The sequence below is a fragment of the Lytechinus pictus genome, chromosome 15 (assembly GCF_037042905.1).
Source record: "Lytechinus pictus isolate F3 Inbred chromosome 15, Lp3.0, whole genome shotgun sequence".
Taxonomy (NCBI): domain Eukaryota; kingdom Metazoa; phylum Echinodermata; class Echinoidea; order Temnopleuroida; family Toxopneustidae; genus Lytechinus; species Lytechinus pictus.
Genome location: NC_087259.1, coordinates 1,590,729 through 1,614,083, shown reverse-complemented (window position 1 = coordinate 1,614,083; position 23,355 = coordinate 1,590,729). Strand labels below are relative to the sequence as shown.

The window sequence follows — 23,355 nt, the reverse complement described above, 5'->3', positions numbered from 1 at the left end:
AAGTTCATTGACCCTAAATGACCTTTGACCTTGATCATGTGACTCAAAACTCAGGCAGGATGTTCAGTAATACTTGATTAATCTTATGGCCAAGTTTCATGAACTAGGTGCATATACTTTCTAAGTTTATATGCTGTCATTTCAAAAACTTAACCTTCGGTTAAGATTTGGTGTTGACGCCGCCGCCGCCGTCGGAAAAGCGGCGCCTATCGTCTCACTCTGCTTCGCTGGTGAGACAATTTCCGTGATTTTACAGAAAAATAAGATTTTGCAGAAAGCAATAACAGAATCATTCTGTAAATTCACAAAACAGGAACTTTTCTGTAATCTAACAGAATAGGTCTGTTTAAAAAGGGGAAAAGGGTGTTTTATTTCAGGATATTTGTAAGATTACATACACCAAATACTAATTTTCTACAAGATTACACAATCTGGTAAGATTACAGGTGTTCTCGAGACTCTGCTGCAGGAACTTCTTTTATTTTAAGGATAAATTTTCTAACAGTGTACTGGAAAGGACACTGTGTCACTCAGTGTGTAAAACAAAGCAAAATCACCTCCAAACTGTTGAATTTGAGCATTTTTAACAGTGTGCATAATATTTTCACATAGCGAACTTTATGTGAACACACTAATGATTATCACACCGTCTGACACCGTGTTCTTTCCTGTATAGAAAGAAACACAATACAAAATTACACACACAAAACCTCTTTATTTCTTTTTTACAAAGAATTAATTTATTGCAAAACTTGATAACACAGAATACTGAAATTGTTGTTTTCTAAAAAAAACCAGAAATTTGCAATAACATGTTAACCCTAAATTAAGGACTAGGGGGCTTCGCGCGATATTTCTGAAATAGAGGTATAGCATCGCAACGCAACATGAATTGAAGACAATGTCATGCCAAAAATTACTAATTTTTATACTTTGTGTACAAAGTCTATGGAAAATGAAATTCATAAAGGGGTGATTGTTTTTCATTCTAATTGTTCTGCTTATTTAATTTAGGGTTTAATTTAGTTGTTAAATGGTCTGTAATAATTTCCATTGGAAAAACAATGAAAAACAAAAGATAAAAAACAGAGAAACACATGAGAAATTAAAAAAACAAAAAAATACATAAAGAAAAAAAAAACGCTTTCGCAATTTTTTTTAAATACCTTTAAATAACATTACAAAGATGACATCTGTAGAAAAAAAAAGATGAGAATTTAAAGTGAAAGTGTGTGTTAAATATGAAAACAATGTTTTTTACGAATAATTTTTCATATCTTATACATAATAGATAAAAAAAAAATCATTATTTTCAAAAAAAAATTATACTGGCTTGTAGTTTATGTGGTAAAGAATGTGCGTGCCATTCGGCGCGATCGCGAGATCAGGAGTGCCATCACCCCCCCCCAGTCCTCAATACATCTCAAATAGTCCTGTCATTTAGGATTAAACGAACAATTCCATTCAATAGCTATAACTCAATCCTATCCATTCGATATCAGCATAGTTTTTAGTTTATCAACCAAATATTGCGATGGATCTTCGCGTTATCGTTCATGCTTCTGTATTCCAAAATTATAACATCCCCTTCTTCACTCATCGTCATGACTGTACAATAAGGCCCATCACCATAAATAACATTTTTCTTATAACCCCATTAGAATATATTTGGAAGACCGATCTGATCAAACAGCTGCAACCGACTCTGGCTGACTGATTACGGCAGACACTTAACGCCCGCGTCTTGAGCGTGTACGCAGTTGCTTCCTAAACCACCGTTAGGGCAATCGAAGAGACTCGCTTCGCTTCCGTCGCACTCAAGAGCTGTGAGAAATATACTCCCCTCGCCCTTTCCGTAGTAGGCTTCTCTCCGCGCAGCACCCGTCTGGCCAAGGGAGAGCATTCGGCAGACGACCGTAGCATCGGAGTCGTCCCAGAGGTAATCGCACACGGTCCCCCATTCTCCGTTGAAGAGCACCTCAACTCTCCCTTCCGCCAAGCCTCCGACGATTCGGACCGGAACTAAGATTGAACCGACAAAATGAAAAGAAAAAGATGCAGAAATGTACTCGGTAAATACGAAAGAGTTAAAGGTCAAGTCCACCACAGAAAAACGATGATTCTAATCAATTCTAAACAATTAATACAGTCCAAACAAACTTAACGCATTTAATGTTGAAAGTAACAATGTTCTTGTACTATAAAGCTTTGCCTACTGATATTTATAATATAGCTACAGTTTGAGGAGCAAATATCGAGTCCGGAATTTATTTTGATTTAATATAGGGTCTGCGTAAGTATACTATATACGAGCAGGCTAGCATCGTCTGCTACGTAAACCAAATGAGCAAACATAACCGGAACTAACCATTATGTGATGAAATTTTCAGTGTTCTGCTTGTATGATTTTTCTCGTTTTGTTCAAATCAACTTTTTGTTGGGGTGGACTTGTCCTTAAATGAAGTTGTCTCAATTAGAGAGTAGATGAATCTGAATCAGGGAAGGTTGGATTTCAAACACGATTTTTATACCCTCTTTCTGAGTTATCGCCACTCGGGCTGATAACACAATTTGCATTGGAAGTTGTGCCAACGTTTTTGAGCAATTTTTGTCTAACATGAAAATGAAGTATGAACTTCAAAACCTGGTGAACCTGGTGGGCGTTTCATAAAGCTGTTCGTAAGTTAAGAGCGACTTTAAGAACGACTGGTGATCCTTTCTTGTGGTAAATGGTATATTCATTGGCGATGGTTTAGCGCACAAGAATGGATCACCAGTCGTTCTTAAAGTCGATCCTAACTTATAACAGCTTTATGAAACGGCCCCCTGTTGGTGTCAAAAAATTTGCTCTGAATTTGCGCGTAACTTGAAAGGAAAAGGTCATGAAAGACAGGTCGTCTGATTTTCGCACAAAATTTATCGCTAAAAATGTCTGGGAGGGGCGGTTGAATCAGCCACAGCGTCTTCTTGTGGTAAAATGTGCATGTTCACTAATTTAGTAGGACTACCCTTATAATGGCGCACTATGCTTCTAAAGTGGCAAAGTTACTCAAACAGAGGAACCTGTTGGTGTGTAAACTCCAATATTGGGAGATAGATCTCATGATATTCTAAGTTGGATTATTTACCGGGAGGCAATTCGCAACGAACTCCAGCATCCTCTCCATGACCACAGTTGTGGACTCCAAGGCCACGATTCGAGCATTCAAAGAGACTCGATTCGTCTCCAGAACAGTTAACGTCATCAAGGACAATGGTGCCAGTGCCTTCACCGAATCCTGCCGATGGGATAGCATCAAGAGCACCGATGAAACCCAGAGATCGGCAGACCACGGTGGCATCGGTTATATCCCATTCATCATCGCAGACAGTTCCCCATTGTCCGTTGTAGCTGACCTCCACGCGACCTTCCGATGACGAAAGGCCGTCTACGAGTCGGACGATACCATCTGTTTCCGGAAAATAAAAACTTAGAACCATTACAAAAAAAATCATTAAAATGGATTGGAGGTAAAATGTCTTCTTCAAAAAATGGAAATCACAAAGGCCGCGGACAGGGGTGAATCCAGGCATTTTCAAGGGGGGGGGGGGGACCGGGGGTAAAATAATATGTAAAAACTTTGGGGTGATATTACGTGGGAACGAAGCGGCCGATTTTTCCTATGTATTGAACTGAAAGAGTTCGGTATTTCAAACACTATTTGAATTCATGATCTACTGATCTGAATTTCAGCATTTGAATCCCTATTTGAATTCATAAACAGGATTTCATTTTACCAACAATGCAAGGCCGAGCGCGAGCTCAAAATTTTTGATATTACTGACCTGAAAAGCGAGATTTCCTGCATTTGAATTCATGAACAGGACAAGCATATTATGACAGAGCCCATGGTGCAACTTTTAATTTCGTTTCCAATTAATTATCTTTCATTTCCGTTTAACTATCCAGGTAGAATTGCTGCAAGGATGTTAGCAAAATTAAGCAATTTCATTGAAGGCCGAAATATGCGACAAACCTTCAAGTACTTGACAGCGAACTCCGGCATCTTCTGAATGGCCACAGTTGTTGAATCCAAGACCAGGATTTTCGCATTCAAAGAGGGTCGATTCGTCTCCAGAACAATTGACATCATCAAGAACAATGGTGCCAGTGCCTTGACCGAATCCAGCCGATGGCACAGCTTCAAGCGCGCCAACAAAACCGAGAGATCGGCAGACCACGTTGGCATCGGTCGTATCCCAGCTGTCATCGCAAACAGTTCCCCATTGTCCATTGTAGCTGACCTCTACACGACCTTCGGAATCAGAGGTGCCCCCTACAAGGCGTATTTCACCATCTGAAATTATACGAAAAAGGGATTTGCACTTAAGAATAAAATTCTTCTTTATAGTAAATGTATTCAAAATTTCCCAGTTTTCAATCTAGTTTTACTTTACTTTTTGTATTTTTCTTTTTTCTTTTTATTTGATTATCATTCATATTTTCATCAATAATTGTTCGTTTATTTTCGTTTTCCTATCCTAGTATTGTTGCACGTATATGCAAGCAAATTGAATCAATGAAGGCAGATATATGCAACAAACCTTCAAGTACTTGACAACGAACTCCGGCATCTTCTAAATGGCCACAGTTGTTGACTCCAAGACCAGGATTTGCGCATTCAAAGAGAGTTGATTCGTCTCCAGAACAATTGACGTCATCAAGAACAATGGTGCCAGTGCCTTGACCGAATCCAGCCGATGGCACAGCTTCAAGAGCACCAACAAAACCGAGAGATCGGCAGACCACGTTGGCATCGGTCGTATCCCAGCTGTCATCGCAAACAGTTCCCCATTGTCCATTGTAGCTGACCTCTACACGACCTTCGGAATCAGTGGTACCTCCAACTAGACGTACCTCACCATCTGCATATGAATAAATGAAAAAATTTAAACCTTGATTAAAATAACATAGAATTCTTGGCGTTTCAATTTCAACTCTTTGACTTCATTCTCTATTGTCATGATTGTGCTTTATTTAAAATCTACGAACCTTTCTTGTGAATATGAACAACTCACAATATTCAGTACTATTTGAGAAAAGACCACTCGGTTTAATGGAACACCGTGTTTGCATAGATATTTTTATATGTATAACCAATTTTCAATATTGGCAGATAGGCTCAGGGGAGGCATCAAAACTCAATTAGAAAATACCTTCGAGAACTTCGCAACGAACACCAGCATCTTCTGAATGGCCACAGTTGTTGACTCCAAGACCAGGATTTGCGCATTCAAAGAGGGTCGATTCGTCTCCAGAACAATTGACGTCATCAAGAACAATGGTGCCAGTGCCTTGACCGAATCCAGCCGATGGCACAGCTTCAAGAGCACCAACAAAACCGAGAGATCGGCAGACCACGTTGGCATCGGTCGTATCCCAGCTGTCATCGCAAACAGTTCCCCATTGTCCATTGTAGCTGACCTCTACACGACCTTCGGAATCAGTGGTACCTCCAACTAGACGAACCTCACCATCTGCATATGAATAAATGAAAAAAATTAAAACCTTGATTAAAATAATCTAGAATTCTTGGCGTTTCAATTTCAACTCTTTGACTTCATTCTCTATTGTCATGATTGTGCTTTATTTAAAATCTACGAACCTTTCTTGTGAATATGAACAACTCACAATATTCAGTACTATTTGAGAAAAGACCACTCGGTTTAATGGAACACCGTGTTTGCATAGATATTTTCATTTATACAACCAATTTTCAATATTGGCAGATAGGCTCAGGGGAGGCATCAAAACTCAATTAGAAAATACCTTCGAGAACTTTGCAACGAACACCAGCATCTTCTGGATGGCCACAGTTGTTGACTCCAAGACCAGGATTTGCGCATTCAAAGAGAGTCGATTCGTCTCCAGAACAATTTACGTCATCAAGAACAATGGTGCCAGTGCCTTGACCGAATCCAGCCGATGGCACAGCTTCAAGAGCACCAACAAAACCGAGAGATCGGCAGACCACGTTGGCATCGGTCGTATCCCAGCTGTCATCGCAAACAGTTCCCCATTGTCCATTGTAGCTGACCTCTACACGACCTTCGGAATCAGTGGTACCTCCAACTAGACGTACCTCACCATCTGCATATGAATAAATGAAAAAATTAAAACCTTGATTAAAATAATCTAGAATTCTTGGCGTTTCAATTTCAACTCTTTGACTTCATTCTTTTTTGTCATGATTGTGCTTTATTTAAAATCTACGAACCTTTCTTGTAAATATGAACAACTCACAATATTCAGTACTTTTAATTTCGTTTCCAATTAATTATCTTTCATTTCCGTTTAACTATCCTGGTAGAATTGCTGCAAGGATGTCAGCAAAATTAAGCAATTTCATTGAAGGCCGAAATATGCGACAAACCTTCAAGTACTTGACAGCGAACTCCGGCATCTTCTGAATGTCCACAGTTGTTGACTCCAAGACCAGGATTTTCGCATTCAAAGAGGGTCGATTCGTCTCCAGAACAATTGACATCATCAAGAACAATGGTGCCAGTGCCTTGACCGAATCCAGCCGATGGCACAGCTTCAAGAGCACCAACAAAACCGAGAGATCGGCAGACCACGTTGGCATCGGTCGTATCCCAGCTGTCATCGCAAACAGTTCCCCATTGTCCATTGTAGCTGACCTCTACACGACCTTCGGAATCAGTGGTACCTCCAACTAGACGTACCTCACCATCTGCATATGAATAAATGAAAAAATTATAACCTTGATTAAAATAATCTAGAATTCTTGGCGTTTCAATTTCAACTTCATGCTCTATTGTCATGATTGTGCTTTATTTAAAATCTACGAACCTTTCTTGTGAATATGAACAACTCACAATATTCAGTACTATTTGAGAAAAGACCACTCGGTTTAATGGATTGATTGATTGATAAAAATTTAACGACACTATCAACACATGCGTGTCATATAAGTGTCGGACGGTTAATCTAGAAAGGTTACTATAATACAGTACAAATTACACTAATGCAACTTTACAAAGGAACAGGATTATAAATTAGTAATTATCAGTAATAAATTAAGACGTTAACTACTTCCCCGGGATAACTTCCCTACTCTTTACGAAAAGAGGAGTAGGTTTTTTAAAGTGCAAATGGTGTGACTCTCCCTTACACGGGACCGACGGCTTAGAGTCTCCTCCGAAAAACTAGACAATTGGAATAAAATACCTTGCCCAAGGGTATACCTGTTGTGATTGGGAATCGAACAGTTTCCACCTAAAATCTAATAAACAGATTGATCTCCTTTAGGAAATTTACAATACATAATCGTGAAATATCTCTAAATAATGTCTTAAGGTCAGGAACATCATAAAAGTTAGTACGAATATGTGCAAAATCAGCACATTCAATGAGGATGTGTTTTACTGTAAGTGTACAATTACATGATATGCATTGAGGTGGATTTTCTCCTGCAAATAAATATGCATGTGTTAAGTGAGAATGTCCAATACGAGCACGGGTCAATACAATGTCTTCCCGTCGTTTAGCTAATGGAAGAGTATTTTGTGATTCAAGTCTTGGTTGGTGTTGATGGAGTTTATTATTAGGATTTAGATCCCATGATGTTTGCCATTTATTTCTAATATAAGTATTAACCTTTGATTTTAGATCAGTGTAAGGTATCTGTATTTCTGTTATATCCAGATCTAAAGCTTCTTTAGCTAACTTATCAGCTTTTTCATTACCTTGAATACCTGTATGGCTTGGTATCCAAACAAATATTATTTGTTTACCTAGTGTATTGAGTTTATACAGAATTTCCAATAACTGAACAATATAAGGATGTTTATGATTTCTATTTTGTAATGCCGTTAAAGAAGACAAAGAATCTGTATAAATAACAAAAAGTCTACCGACACAGTTTTCTACAACACCTAAAGCCATTTTCAAAGCTAATAACTCAGCAGTATATATGGAAGAACTATCTGGCAATCTAACTTGTCTTTGTATAGGACCACTTATACAAGCCGCACCTACTTTATTCTGGTGTTTTGATCCATCTGTATAGATTGCACGATAATTACTATATTTATGTCTTATTTCTCCAAATTTATTTAGGAAAACTAAATCACTTGTAAAACCCTTTTTATATGTTCTTAGTGTAAAATCAATTACTGGTTCAGCAATCATCCATGGTGGAATATTAGATATCAAGGAAGGAGCTACGTTAGTAGCATCCAGTATATGTGTTAAAGCTTCTTTAGTACGTAAACCAAAAGTTTTGATGGCTGATGGTTTACTAGTATAAAAATTAATATATCGTGGCGTGAATGTACAATCATATGTCGGGTTATGAGAGTTATTTTTTAGCTTTATCGCATAGTGTAAAGAGAGCTTTTCGTACCTTAGATGTAAGGGGCAGGGGCGTAGACAACGGGGGGGATGAGGGGGATGCATCCCCCCCACCTCACAAGGTGGGGGGGATGGCATGTACAATCATCCCCCCCAGGTTTTGGGGAATGATATTTGGTTACTTAATAAGTCATAATGATGATAATAATAATAATAATAATGATAACAATTATAATATTAATAATAATAATAATTATGATGATGATAATAATAATCCTCATCATTATTGTAATTGTGTTTATTGTTATTAGCCGTTATGGTTCCAATTTCTTCACAAACTTACAAAGCAGTATTGTTACTCCATGGATCATAGTGATACTGTTTATGTTTTTTGTATCTGTATGTTAATGAGCCGCCAGCCAATATCCATCTATGGATACTATGCCTGTTTCTTTGAGGTAAAAAAAAAAGCATAGTATGAACGTATTCATTATGCTTTATAATGAACAGACATATTGTTATTTGTTTGTTGTTTATGTGTTCTATTCACAAATGGCCACAGAGGCTGTTTTCATTCATAACCACATACCCATATCAAGACAACAAAGACTATACCTGCGTGTACACAGTTGACATTGGTTTTTTTTTCTGAAGAGGTGTAACAGCAAAATTCACAGAGATAAATAAATACGTAGTGTGGTTCAATATGCAATACTATGTGTCAGTCCATTCTGTATTCGTATGCCACGGTGTGTAGATCTTGTCGATGTATGTCTGTCCATTCAAGGCGTAGTATGTGTGTGGTGCGCGCACCCGTGTGTGTGTGTGAGTGTGTGTGTGTGCGTGCGCGCTTGTGTGTGTTATTTTACCTCATTAAGTATGCATCAGATTGCACGATTTCAAGTTCAAAATTGCAAAAGCTCCCTACCGTGGGAGGGGGGGCACCCCCCTCCCACACCCTCCCCCCGCTCGGTCGCTTCGCTCCCTCGCTCGGGCGCTTCGCGCCCTCACTAGCGTTGGCAGCCCAGTCATCCCCCCCAGGTGTACGAACCTGTCTACGCCACTGGTAAGGGGGGTTCATTAGCCTCCATATAAAGACTCTCCATAGGAGATGTACGAAATGCTCCTAGACAAAGTCGAAGTCCTTGATTCTGTATGGGTTTCAATTTTTCAAGATATGACTTTCGAGCGGAACTATAAACTGCACTGCCATAATCAAGCTTAGATCTAACTAAAGACTAAAGGACAATGCGATCAGCACCCCAATCCATTTTGGACACAACCTTCAAAAGATTTAAAGCTTTATGACACTTTTGTCTTACATAATCAATATGAGCTTTAAAATTGAATTTATTATCAAAGATCAAGCCTAGGTATTTAGTTTGTTGAACTACAGGAATGATAGAGCCATTTATTCTAATTTTAGGATCTGGATGTACTGATCGTTTAGTACAAAAATGTACACAAACTGTCTTGGTTTTCGAAAAGCGGAAACCATTCTCATCTGCCCACCTTTCAATTCTATTAGACAATTTTGTAATACTGTTTCAATGGTTGACATACTTCGTGACGAACAAGAAATACAAAAGTCGTCCACAAACAAGGACTTATCAAACCTAGGATTTACAACGTCAACAATGCTATTGATCTTCAATAAGAACAAAGTAACAGAAAGTATGCTACCTTGAGGAACACCCATTTCCTGATTGTGTAATTCTGAAAAAGTTGACCCAAGGCGGACTCGAAACACACGATTCGAAAGAAAATTCTGAATGAAAATGGGCAACCTACCCCTCAACCCAAGATTGAAAAGGTCTCTCATAATTCCATACTTCCAAGTAGTATCATAGGCCTTTTCAAGATTAAAAAAAGACAGATACCACATGGTGGCCTCGAATAATGCCATCACGAATGAAAGATTCAAGGCGAATAAGTTGATCAACAGTGCTTCGATTATGACGAAAACCACTTTGAAACTTTGAAATCAAACCACGCTTCTCCAAGAACCAAACTATTCGGGCATTGATCATTCTTTCCATGGTTTTACAAAGACAACTAGTCAAAGAAATGGGACGATAATTCGTAGGCTTAGATGTGTCCTTACCAGGTTTCGGAATAGGAATAATGGTAGCTTCCCGCCACGAATCTGGGAAGTCACCTGTTCTCCAAATTTTGTTTAATATATCTAATAGAACTAAAAGAGATGCTTCTGGTAGATGTTTTAAAAATTGATAATGAATTTCATCTGGACCAGTTGCAGTATCATGACATTTACCGAGTGAGTTTTTCAACTCAGAGATAGTAAATGGGATATTATAATCCTTTACATTATTTTATAAAAAAATGAGTTCTTGACTTTCTGCTTGATTTTTATAAATCTGAAATGTAGGAGAGTAATGATTAGATGATGAGTTATGTTCGAATTCCTCTGCCAGTAAATTAACAATATCTGTCCTTTCTGTACATTTATCACCATCCGATTTAGTCAAATACGATACAGAATTACTCAGATGTTTTCCACATATTTTCCTCACCATTTCCCACACTTTATTAATGGGAGTATGAATATTCAGTTTAGAAACATAATTTTTCCAAGATTGACGTTTATTTTTCTTGATAATATTGCGTGTCTTTGCTCTTGTTTCTCGATATTTTTGCAAATTGTTATTATTTTGGTATTTTAAGGCCTTTTTACGACATTTAACAGCTTCTTTACATTCAGCATTAAACCAAGGATTATGTTTACGATGAGAAGAACCAGATTTTGGTATCGTATTGGTAGCTATATCAAGTAATGTATGAGAAAACAAAGCAAGAGGATCCTCTGTATCCTGAAAATTATCATTATTAATATTTAATGAACGCTGATTTGAGAAAGCATCCCAATTTGCTTTGTGAAGTTGCCATTTAGGAACTTTTTCCTCTGGCAAAGGTCTTACAATTTCAATAAGAATAGGTAAGTGATCGCTACCACATTGTTCACTATGGACTTTCCATTGGAAATCCATAAAAATATTAGGTGAACAAATAGATATATCGATAGCCGTCATGGAACCAGAGGCTGGATGAAGATATGTAGGAGAATCATCATTTAAAAGACATAAATCAAAATGTTCAAGCATTAGCTCAACAATATTACCTAATCTATTTGAGTTCTGACAGCCCCAAAGGGAACTGTGAGCATTAAAATCCCCTACTAACAAAAAAGGTACAGGAAGCTGGTTAACTAGTCTAACTAATTCAGCTTCTGAAAGCTCATGTCTAGGTGGAATATATATGGAACATATTGTAAAAGTGCAGTGGAGGGTTATCTTAGCTGCAACAGCTTGTAGATTAGTATGAAGTTCAAGAGCTTCATGTGGAACTCCTTTCTTAATCAATGTTGATGAACCTCCAATAGGTCTACCATCTATCAAAGAAGTACTAGTTTTATTAAACATATCATAACCCCTAAATGAAATATCTGAATCTCTCAAAAATGTTTCTTGTAAACACATAACATATGGATTATGATTAATTAAAAGACATTTGATTTCCTCATAATTAGGTTTTACTCCTCGACAGTTCCATTGAACAACGGCTTTTTCCTTCCCATGATAATACATTTACGTATTATCTAATTTTTGAACCAGTTTAATTTTAGAGGAGGGTTGATGAATTGGAGAAATATCCATATCATCATCTCTCTCAATTGATAATACATCATACTTATTTTTAGTTACTACTGAGTCAGTTAACTTTGGTTTTGATACATTTATCTGAGGTTTACTTTTCACTTTAGTTGATGGTTTTTTAGTTTCTTGATTACTTGAAGTATTTCTAGTGGGAGGATCCCGTGAGAGACTTCGACTTCGGCGACCATCCTTAGTCTTAGTCTGCCCCTTCTTCTGTTGATCTTGTTTTTTAGTTTGAGTTTTAGGTTTCTCTGTATTTGTTGCTTTATTATTTTCAAGAGTCACAGGGAAATCACCATTTAACCAAGTTATGTCAGTTTGGGTAGTAGCTGTAGCCTTAGGCTGTTGAGTTACTTTAGATTGTTGATTAGTTCCTCCAGTACTTTGTTTGGCCTTATCTGCGTATGAACAACTTTGAGTATGTTGTGTTTGATACAGCTTCCGTGCTTCAGGATAGGATAGGTTACCCAAAGCTTTCAATTCTTGGATTCTTTTCTCCTCGATCCACTTTGGACACGACCGAGAATTAGCAGGATGACTGCCACCACAGTTAGTACACTTTGATGGAACTTGGCAGGAAGAGCCAGTATGATCATCCTTGCCACAATTCTCACAACACTCATTCAGTTGACAATAGCTTCTGAAATGGCCAAATTTTTGGCACTTGAAGCATCGAATGGGGTTTGGGATGTAAATATCCACCTTTACTCGCAAATAGCCAACCTTGATATATGGAGGAATGGTAGATCTGTTAAAGGTTAGAAACAAGGTATTAGCTGGTTTCTTAATTCCATTCTGATTGACTGTTACTCTATGGACATCGATTACTTGCTGATCAGCAAGTTCCTCAAGAATTTCATCATCGTCGCAGTCTCTAAGTTCAGGGCAGCGAACTACCCCTTTACACGAGTTTAAGGTCTTATGTGGTGAGACTTTAATAGGAATATTGACAAATTTGTCGGTCTTGAGCAAATTACTCGCCTGACCAGCTCTCTCGACTTCCACCAGAATATCGCCTGATCTTAACCTTTTGATTGATTTCACAGGTCCAGTTAATGACTCAACACCTTTATTTATAGCAAATGGCGATAGTTTGAGTGGTTTATTTGGATCACTACCCTGAATGACCAGAAAACGTGGGAAGTTAACTGGCTCAGTACCATCATTGGAATTACTTCTACTCCGCTTATTGGATTGTTTGTTGAAATTAGCCATACTACTCTTTTTTTTAATTCAGCACCATTGCTCCCCACCCACCATCGGAGTCCAACAAGGGGACGTCATATATATATATAAGGATAATCACTTATACTGACGCCAGAGATACAGCAGTGCTATACTCAGAGCAAACCAAAATCCACCCTGATTGACCTGTTTAAGCAGTTGCCTTCTAAGATACTATACCAAAGTAAATTGAAAGTAGTGTCAAAAGAATCCAAGTTCAAACTATCACATCGCTTGAGATCAAACAACACAGAACCCAAAAATACACATCGAGAGACAACAAGAAATAAACCAGTTAAAATAGCATCTTAGGGCTGAACACCACCAGCCGATTGATTTTAACCAGGCCTATAAAACCTCCCGACTAGGAGAATCCAGGGCCAAAATGACGTGTTGTTTCAGGAGGACCGCAGTCACACCATCCACTCAATCATCAGGATCCCTTTCTCCCCCAACACGGGAAGCAGTCCACGGCAAACAGACTGTCTCTTTTAGTCGCCTCTTACGACATGCAGAGAATACAGCGGGCCTATTCTCTAATCCCCGAACCCGCAGGGGATCACTCGGTTTAATGGAACACCGTGTTTGCATAGAATTTTTATATGTATAACCAATTTTCAATATTGGCAGATAGGCTCAGGGGAGGCATCAAAACTCAATTAGAAAATACCTTCGAGAACTTCGCAACGAACACCAGCATCTTCTGAATGGCCACAGTTGTTGACTCCAAGACCAGGATTTGCGCATTCAAAGAGAGTTGATTCGTCTCCAGAACAATTGACGTCATCAAGAACAATGGTGCCAGTGCCTTGACCGAATCCAGCCGATGGCACAGCTTCAAGAGCACCAACAAAACCGAGAGATCGGCAGACCACGTTGGCATCGGTCGTATCCCAGCTGTCATCGCAAACAGTTCCCCATTGTCCATTGTAGCTGACCTCTACACGACCTTCGGAATCAGTGGTACCTCCAACTAGACGTACCTCACCATCTGCATATGAATAAATGAAAAAATTAAAACCTTGATTAAAATGATCTAGAATTCTTGGCGTTTCAATTTCAACTCTTTGACTTCATTCTCTATTGTCATGATTGTGCTTTATTTAAAATCTACGAACCTTTCTTATGAATATGAACAACTCACAATATTCAGTACTATTTGAGAAAAGACCACTCGGTTTAATGGAACACCGTGTTTGCATAGATATTTTTATATGTATAACCAATTTTCAATATTGGCAGATAGGCTCAGGGTAGGCATCAAAACTCAATTAGAAAATACCTTCGAGAACTTCGCAACGAACACCAGCATCTTCTGAATGGCCACAGTTGTTGACTCCAAGACCAGGATTTGCGCATTCAAAGAGGGTCGCTTCGTCTCCAGAACAATTGACGTCATCAAGAACAATGGTGCCAGTGCCTTGACCGAATCCAGCCGCTGGCACTGCTTCAAGCGCACCAACGAAACCGAGAGATCGGCAGACCACGTTGGCATCGGTCGTATCCCAACGATCATCGCAAACAGTTCCCCATTCGCCATTGTAAATGACCTCAACACGACCTTCAGAGTCAGAGGTGCCCCCTACAAGGCGTATTTCACCATCTGAAATTATACGAAAAAGGAATTATATGAATTTCAATATGAATTGCTGACGGTAAAAATTCATACGATGTCATAACCACCTGTGTTTTCGGTAAATGAGACAAAGTTTGTTTTTTTTTATTTAGATACGGTATGTTGGTCGATATAAAAAGAATTCATAATTTTTTTTTGGATTGCTAAGTACGAAAAGCATTCAATAGGTCATCCTGCCGATAAACACTAATCTTCTTTTTATTCGGGGCTTTGACCATCTGTATCCTGCTCTTTTGGAAGAAATTTGTTTGAGTGGCCGCCCTGACGTTCTTTTGTTCGGATAGTGCCGATATCAATAACTACATGGACGTTTCTCTTTTGAAAAGAGCATAAAATGAATGGTATGCTAAACTGCTTTCTTTTCTCTTTTTTTAGAATAGACAAAAATAATAACAATATGAGAAGAAGAGGGATGATGGGGAGGGATTGATTGATTGATTGATAAAAATTTAACGACACTATCAACACATGCGTGTCATATAAGTGTCGGACAGTTAATCTGGAAAGGTTACTATAATACAGTACAAATTACTCTAATGCAACTTTACAAAGGAACAGGATTATAAATTAGTAATTATCAGTAATAAATTAATACGTTAACTACTTCCCCGGGATAACTTCCCTACTCTTTACGAAAAGAGGAGTAGGTTTTTTAACGTGCAAATGGTGTGACTCTCCCTTACACGGGACCGACGGCTTAGAGTCTCCTCCGAAAGACTAGACAATTGGAATAAAATACCTTGCCCAAGGGTATACCTGTTGTGATTGGGAATCGAACAGTTTGCCACCTAAAATCTAATAAACAGATTGATCTCCTTTAGGAAATTTACAATACATAGTCGTGAAATATCTCTAAATAATGTCTTAAGGTCAGGAACATCATAAAAGTTAGTACGAATATGTGCAAAATCAGCACATTCAATGAGGATGTGTTTTACTGTAAGTGTACAATTACATGATATGCATTGAGGTGGATTTTCTCCTGCAAATAAATATGCATGTGTTAAGTGAGAATGTCCAATACGAGCACGGGTCAATACAATGTCTTCCCGTCGTTTAGCTAATGGAAGAGTATTTTGTGATTCAAGTCTTGGTTGGTGTTGATGGAGTTTATTATTAGGATTTAGATCCCATGATGTTTGCCATTTATTTCTAATATAAGTATTAACCTTTGATTTTAGATCAGTGTAAGGTATCTGTATTTCTGTTATATCCAGATCTAAAGCTTCTTTAGCTAACTTATCAGCTTTTTCATTACCTTGAATACCTGTATGGCTTGGTATCCAAACAAATATTATTTGTTTACCTAGTGTATTGAGTTTATACAGAATTTCCAATAACTGAACAATATAAGGATGTTTATGATTTCTATTTTGTAATGCCGTTAAAGAAGACAAAGAATCTGTATAAATAACAAAAAGTCTACCGACACAGTTTTCTACAACACCTAAAGCCATTTTCAAAGCTAATAACTCAGCAGTATATATGGAAGAACTATCTGGCAATCTAACTTGTCTTTGTATAGGACCACTTATACAAGCCGCACCTACTTTATTCTGGTGTTTTGATCCATCTGTATAGATTGCACGATAATTACTATATTTATGTCTTATTTCTCCAAATTTATTTAGGAAAACTAAATCACTTGTAAAACCCTTTTTATATGTTCTTAGTGTAAAATCAATTACTGGTTCAGCAATCATCCATGGTGGAATATTAGATATCAAGGAAGGAGCTACGTTAGTAGCATCCAGTATATGTGTTAAAGCTTCTTTAGTACGTAAACCAAAAGTTTTGATGGCTGATGGTTTACTAGTATAAAAATTAATATATCGTGGCGTGAATGTACAATCATATGTCGGATTATGAGAGTTATTTTTTAGCTTTATCGCATAGTGTAAAGAGAGCTTTTCGTACCTAAGATGTAAGGGGGGTTCATTAGCCTCAACATAAAGACTCTCCATAGGAGATGTACGAAATGCTCCTAGACAAAGTCGAAGTCCTTGATTCTGTATGGGTTTCAATTTTTCAAGATATGACTTTCGAGCGGAACTATAAACTGCACTGCCATAATCAAGCTTAGATCTAACTAAAGATCTATATAAACGGAGAAGGACAATGCGATCAGCACCCCAATCCATTTTGGACACAACCTTCAAAAGATTTAAAGCTTTATGACACTTTTGTCTTACATAATCAATATGAGCTTTAAAATTGAATTTATTATCAAAGATCAAGCCTAGGTATTTAGTTTGTTGAACTACAGGAATGATAGAGCCATTTATTCTAATTTTAGGATCTGGATGTACTGATCGTTTAGTACAAAAATGTACACAAACTGTCTTGGTTTTCGAAAAGCGGAAACCATTCTCATCTGCCCACCTTTCAATTCTATTTAGACAATTTTGTAATACTGTTTCAATGGTCGACATACTTCGTGACGAACAAGAAATACAAAAGTCGTCCACAAACAAGGACTTATCAAACCTAGGATTTACAACGTCAACAATGCTATTGATCTTCAATAAGAACAAAGTAACAGAAAGTATGCTACCTTGAGGAACACCCATTTCCTGATTGTGTAATTCTGAAAAAGTTGACCCAAGGCGGACTCGAAACACACGATTCGAAAGAAAATTCTGAATGAAAATGGGCAACCTGCCCCTCAACCCAAGATTGAAAAGGTCTCTCATAATTCCATACTTCCAAGTAGTATCATAGGCCTTTTCAAGATCAAAAAAGACAGATACCACATGGTGGCCTCGAATAATGCCATCACGAATGAAAGATTCAAGGCGAATAAGTTGATCAACAGTGCTTCGATTATGACGAAAACCACTTTGAAACTTTGAAATCAAACCACGCTTCTCCAAGAACCAAACTAATCGGGCATTAATCATTCTTTCCATGGTTTTACAAAGACAACTAGTCAAAGAAATGGGACGATAATTCGTAGGCTTAGATGTGTCCTTACCAGGTTTCGGAATAGGAATAATGGTAGCTTCCCGCCACGAATCTGGGAAGTCACCTGTTCTCCAAATTTTGTTAAATATATCTAATAGAACTAAAAGAGATGTTTCTGGTAGATGTTTTAAAAATTGATAATGAATTTCATCTGGACCAGTTGCAGTATCATGACATTTACCGAGTGAGTTTTTTAACTCAGAGATAGTAAATGGGATATTATAATCCTTTACATTATTTGATAAAAAATTGAGTTCCTGACTTTCTGCTTGATTTTTATAAATCTGAAATGTAGGAGAGTAATGATTAGATGATGAGTTATGTTCGAATTCCTCTGCCAGTAAATTAACAATATCTGTCCTTTCTGTACATTTATCACCATCCGATTTAGTCAAATAAGATACAGAATTACTCAGATGTTTTCCACATATTTTCCTCACCATTTCCCACACTTTATTAATGGGAGTATGAATATTCAGTTTAGAAACATAATTTTTCCAAGATTGACGTTTATTTTTCTTGATAATATTGCGTGTCTTTGCTCTTGTTTCTCGATATTTTCGCAAATTGTTATTATTTGGGTATTTTTTAAATTTCCTTAAGGCCTTTTTACGACATTTAACAGCTTCTTTACATTCAGCATTAAACCAAGGATTATGTTTACGATGAGAAGAACCAGATTTTGGTATCGTATTGGTAGCTATATCAAGTAATGTATGAGAAAACAAAGCAAGAGGATCCTCTGTATCCTGAAAATTACCATTATTAATATTTAATAAACACTGATTTGAGAAAGCATCCCAATTTGCTTTGTGAAGTTGCCATTTAGGAACTTTTTCCTCTGGCAAAGGTCTTACAATTTCAATAAGAATAGGGAAGTGATCGCTTCCACATTGTTCACTATGGACTTTCCATTGGAAATCCATAAAAATATTAGGTGAACAAATAGATATATCGATAGCCGTCATGGAACCAGAAGCTGGATGAAGATATGTAGGAGAATCATCATTTAAAAGACATAAATCAAAATGTTCAAGCATTAGCTCAACAATATTACCTAATCTATTTGAGTTCTGACAGCCCCAAAGGGAACTGTGAGCATTAAAATCCCCTACTAACAAAAAAGGTACAGGAAGCTGGTTAACTAGTCTAACTAATTCAGCTTCTGAAAGCTCATGTCTAGGTGGAATATATATGGAACATATTGTAAAAGTGCAGTGGAGGGTTATCTTAGCTGCAACAGCTTGTAGATTAGTATGAAGTTCAAGAGCTTCATGTGGAACTCCTTTCTTAATCAATATTGATGAACCTCCAATAGGTCTACCATCTATCAAAGAAGTACTAGTTTTATTAAACATATCATAACCCCTAAATGAAATATTATCTGAATCTCTCAAAAATGTTTCTTGTAAACACATAACATATGGATTATGATTAATTAAAAGACATTTGATTTCCTCATAATTAGGTTTTACTCCTCGACAGTTCCATTGAACAACGGCTTTTTCCTTCCCATGATAATACATTTACGTATTATCTAATTTTTGAACCAATTTAATTTTAGAGGAGGGTTGATGAATTGGAGAAATATCCATATCATCATCTCTCTCAATTGATAATACATCATATTTATTTTTAGTTACTACTGAGTCAGTTAACTTTGGTTTTGATACATTTATCTGAGGTTTACTTTTCACTTTAGTTGATGGTTTTTTAGTTTCTTGATTACTTGAAGTATTTCTAGTGGGAGGATCCCGTGAGAGACTTCGACTTCGGCGACCATCCTTAGTCTTAGTCTGCCCCTTCTTCTGTTGATCTTGTTTTTTAGTTTGAGATTTAGGTTTCTCTGTATTTGTTGCTTTGTTATTTTCAAGAGTCACAGGGAAATCACCATTTAACCAGGTTATGTCAGTTTGGGTAGTAGCTGTAGCCTTAGGCTGTTGAGTTACTTTAGATTGTTGATTAGTTCCTCCAGTACTTTGTTTGGCCTTATCTGCGTATGAACAACTTTGAGTATGTTGTGTTTGATACAGCTTCCGTGCTTCAGGATAGGATAGGTTACCCAAAGCTTTCAATTCTTGGATTCTTTTCTCCTCGATCCACTTTGGACACGACCGAGAATTAGCAGGATGACTGCCACCACAGTTAGTACACTTTGATGGAACTTGGCAGGAAGAGCCAGTATGATCATCCTTGCCACAATTCTCACAACACTCATTCAGTTGACAATAGCTTCTGAAATGGCCAAATTTTTGGCACTTGAAGCATCGAATGGGGTTTGGGATGTAAATATCCACCTTTACTCGCAAATAGCCAACCTTGATATATGGAGGAATGGTAGATCTGTTAAAGGTTAGAAACAAGGTATTGGTTGGTTTCTTAATTCCATTCTGATTGACTGTTATTCTATGGACATCGATAACTTGCTGATCAGCAAGTTCCTCAAGAATTTCATCATCGTCGCAGTCTCTAAGTTCAGGGCAGCGAACTACCCCTTTACACGAGTTTAAGGTCTTATGTGGTGAGACTTTAATAGGAATATTGACAAATTTGTCGGTCTTGAGTAAATTACTCGCCTGACCAGCTCTCTCGACTTCCACCAGAATATCACCTGATCTTAACCTTTTGATTGATTTCACAGGTCCAGCTAATGACTCGACACCTTTATTTATAGCAAATGGCGATAGTTTGAGTGGTTTATTTGGATCACTACCCTGAATGACCAGAAAACGTGGGAAGTTAACTGGCTCAGTACCATCATTGGAATTACTTCTACTCCGCTTATTGGATTGTTTGTTGAAATTAGCCATACTACTCTTTTTTTAATTCAGCACCATTGCTCCCCACCCACCATCGGAGTCCAACAAGGGGACGTCATATATATATAAGGATAGTCACTTATACTGACGCCAGAGATACAGCAGTGCTATACTCAGAGCAAACCAAAATCCACCCTGATTGACCTGTTTAAGCAGTTGCCTTCTAAGATACTATACCAAAGTAAATTGAAAGTAGTGTCAAAAGAATCAAGTTCAAACTATCACATCACTTGAAATCAAACAACACAGAAGCCAAAAATACACATCGAAGAGACAACAAGAAATAAACCAGTTAAAATAGCATCTTAGGGCTGAACACCACCAGCCGATTGATTTTAACCAGGCCTATAAAACCTCCCGACTAGGAGAATCCAGGGCCAAAATGACGTGTTGTTTCAGGAGGACCGCAGTCACACCATCCACTCAATCATCAGGATCCCCTTCTCCCCCAACACGGGTCGCAGTCCACGGCAAACAGACTGTCTCTTTTAGTCGCCTCTTACGACATGCAGAGAATACAGCGGGCCTATTCTCTAATCCCCGAACCCGCAGGGGATATGATGGGGAGGGAAAAAGTTCAAAAGTGCACCGAGATCAGCTCAAAGTACCAAGACATTACTTTTGTAAAAGCTTGTTGTTTTTCTGAAAATACAATCCATGAAACCAAGGAGATATCATTCTAGAGTGATATCTCCTTGATGAAACAAATAAGACGAAATGGTGAATAAACGCGTAGCTTATTACATGACGATCTTGCAGGAAAAATGTTAGTGCATCTATCAGAACAACGATATGGATCCGAAGAACAAATCACGTGATCAGGCCTTGTGCGCGCGCGTACGTGCTCGTCACAGAATTCCTCCCCGTCTGACCCCAAAGAAAAAAATCGGGTAAAGTTGAAATGATTTCCTATTTTCGCGTTTTTTTTCCCACGTAGCTGTATATTTTTTTCATTCTGTTATCGAAATAGGTTTATAAAGGAAACAGTGACAGAGGTTTTAGTACATAACAATTACGAAAAAGCTGGAAAACTTCAAGTAAACCAAACAAATCTCGGCTTCTGTAGGAGCCCGTCGTAGCTAAGTGAACGACTCGCTGGGCTTCCGTGGAAGCCCGTCGCACCCAAAGGGTTAAGAATGAAACATCATTTCAAAAACTTAATGTAGCAAACTACGTATTTGCAAGTATGATCTCCTTGAAACACTGCATATATGAAAACAAACTAATCCCCGCGAAATAAAATTGAAAATTGATGTTTTACGTAAACTAATAACATTTATCATTAATAAAGGACATTATTGTAAAGACTGCCATCATCTTTGGATTTAAAATCTTAAAGTTCACATGAAAGGCATTGGTAAACAATTGGTAAACAGTTTGAAGAAACGTTTTCGAAGGTCATTTGGTGTATCTTATTTTCACGCAGAAATAATACTTGTCTGGAATTCTTTTACAGCTCATCTCTAATAAAAAAAAAATGGGGGAATATTTGACGATGGTGCGCAATTTTTCGTTTAAACAAGCAAAAGGTTCATTGCTGTTTTTTTTTTTTATGCTCTAACATATGAAAGAGCGGAAAATTAACTTCTTTGGACTTTAGTCATCTCTTCCAGTCAATCCCGATAACGCCCGTGAAATGGCCTTCGCATATAACGTAGTCATTCTAGAATTATTCACCATATGACAAGAATCGAACAAAAAAAATTCAGGATCAAAACCTTATGCACCGATTTTAGGAAGAAGTTACTCGCGAACGAAAAGTGACTCTAAGCGTGGAGATTAAAGCGTCATCCGCGCGAATAACTGGCGAAGTTCCCAAACATTTCATTTGCGCAATTTTTGTCGCATACGAATGTTGGACAAAACATTGAGAACCTCGTAAAAAAAAGACATCTTAGAAATTATCAATTATCGTTATCCCGTCTATTATCAATGTGACTGTGATAATCGAACATCGATGATTCTTGCTCCTTTACTTTGTCGGTTTTTTTTTTTTTTTTTTTTTTTTTGGGGGGGGGGGGGTCCTTACTTGCGGCGCATCTCAAGTGGGTCTCTTTTTCCAGACTTTGCCCTTGTCTTTATACGTGTATTGTCTCTATAAAGATAGTCCAATATTTGTATGATTTCTTACCTTTTACTGCTTGTGCGCTTGTGGAGCAGACCAGCGTACAAACGAAGAGCAGACTCTGGAGCTGCATCATCGGGCCAGGACCGCGCCCAAACAAGGCCAATAATACCTCAAAACAAAAACCAGACTCAATTTCCCATCGGTTATAACGCTAACTTGTTGCTTTGCTGCGATCGATGTGAATGGGTCGCCCGGCCCCTAGCTGGCCCTTTTATCCCATTTCCTGGCGAGGCGAAATCCCCACATCTATTTCGTTGCTGCTATGCAAATTGGTCAGAGCATGGACCTATAGGTCCATGGTCAGAGCAAGTGCCCGGTCTTTTGATGAACGATCACAGCAGTCAAGCTATCATTATTACGTCGTAAATAACTTGTCGCTCCACCGGACAGGGTGTAATGACGGTCAAATTGAGTTGATTACATGAATGTTGAGGTCTTTGTCTACCTTGTTTTCCTCAGTCGGCTCAGTAAACAATAAGCACAAAGTTTATTGTTGTAAAAGAAAAGGTAGAAATTTAATTATCATTCACTTGGAGCAAAGTGTCTTTTTTAGT

At 37.9% G+C, this 23,355-nt stretch overlaps 1 protein-coding gene across 1 annotated transcript; it reads right to left on the bottom strand.

Moving 5' to 3' along the window:
• Positions 1-713: 713 nt before the first annotated feature.
• On the bottom strand, positions 714-23,355 carry LOC129277191 (deleted in malignant brain tumors 1 protein-like). Its single transcript, XM_064110261.1, has 10 exons — positions 22,805-23,355; positions 14,537-14,857; positions 13,925-14,245; positions 6,414-6,734; positions 5,810-6,130; positions 5,197-5,517; positions 4,585-4,905; positions 4,017-4,337; positions 3,129-3,449; positions 714-2,022 (listed from the first exon to the last, which is right to left on the bottom strand). Exons 1-10 carry the CDS (start codon positions 22,872-22,874, stop codon positions 1,718-1,720), a joined length of 2,943 nt encoding a protein of 980 aa, XP_063966331.1. The 5' UTR covers positions 22,875-23,355; the 3' UTR covers positions 714-1,717.

Excerpts from the sequence above, each read along its gene's own strand:
- LOC129277191 (XM_064110261.1), bottom strand. The coding sequence starts at position 22,874 with ATGATGCAGCTCCAGAGTCTGCTCTTCGTTTGTACGCTGGTCTGCTCC. Across the intron at positions 14,858-22,804 it reads AAGCGCACAAGCAGTAAAAG|ATGGTGAAATACGCCTTGTA; the intron begins GTAAGAAATCAT and ends GTATAATTTCAG. Across the intron at positions 4,338-4,584 it reads TCGTTGTCAAGTACTTGAAG|ATGGTGAAATACGCCTTGTA; the intron begins GTTTGTTGCATA and ends GTATAATTTCAG.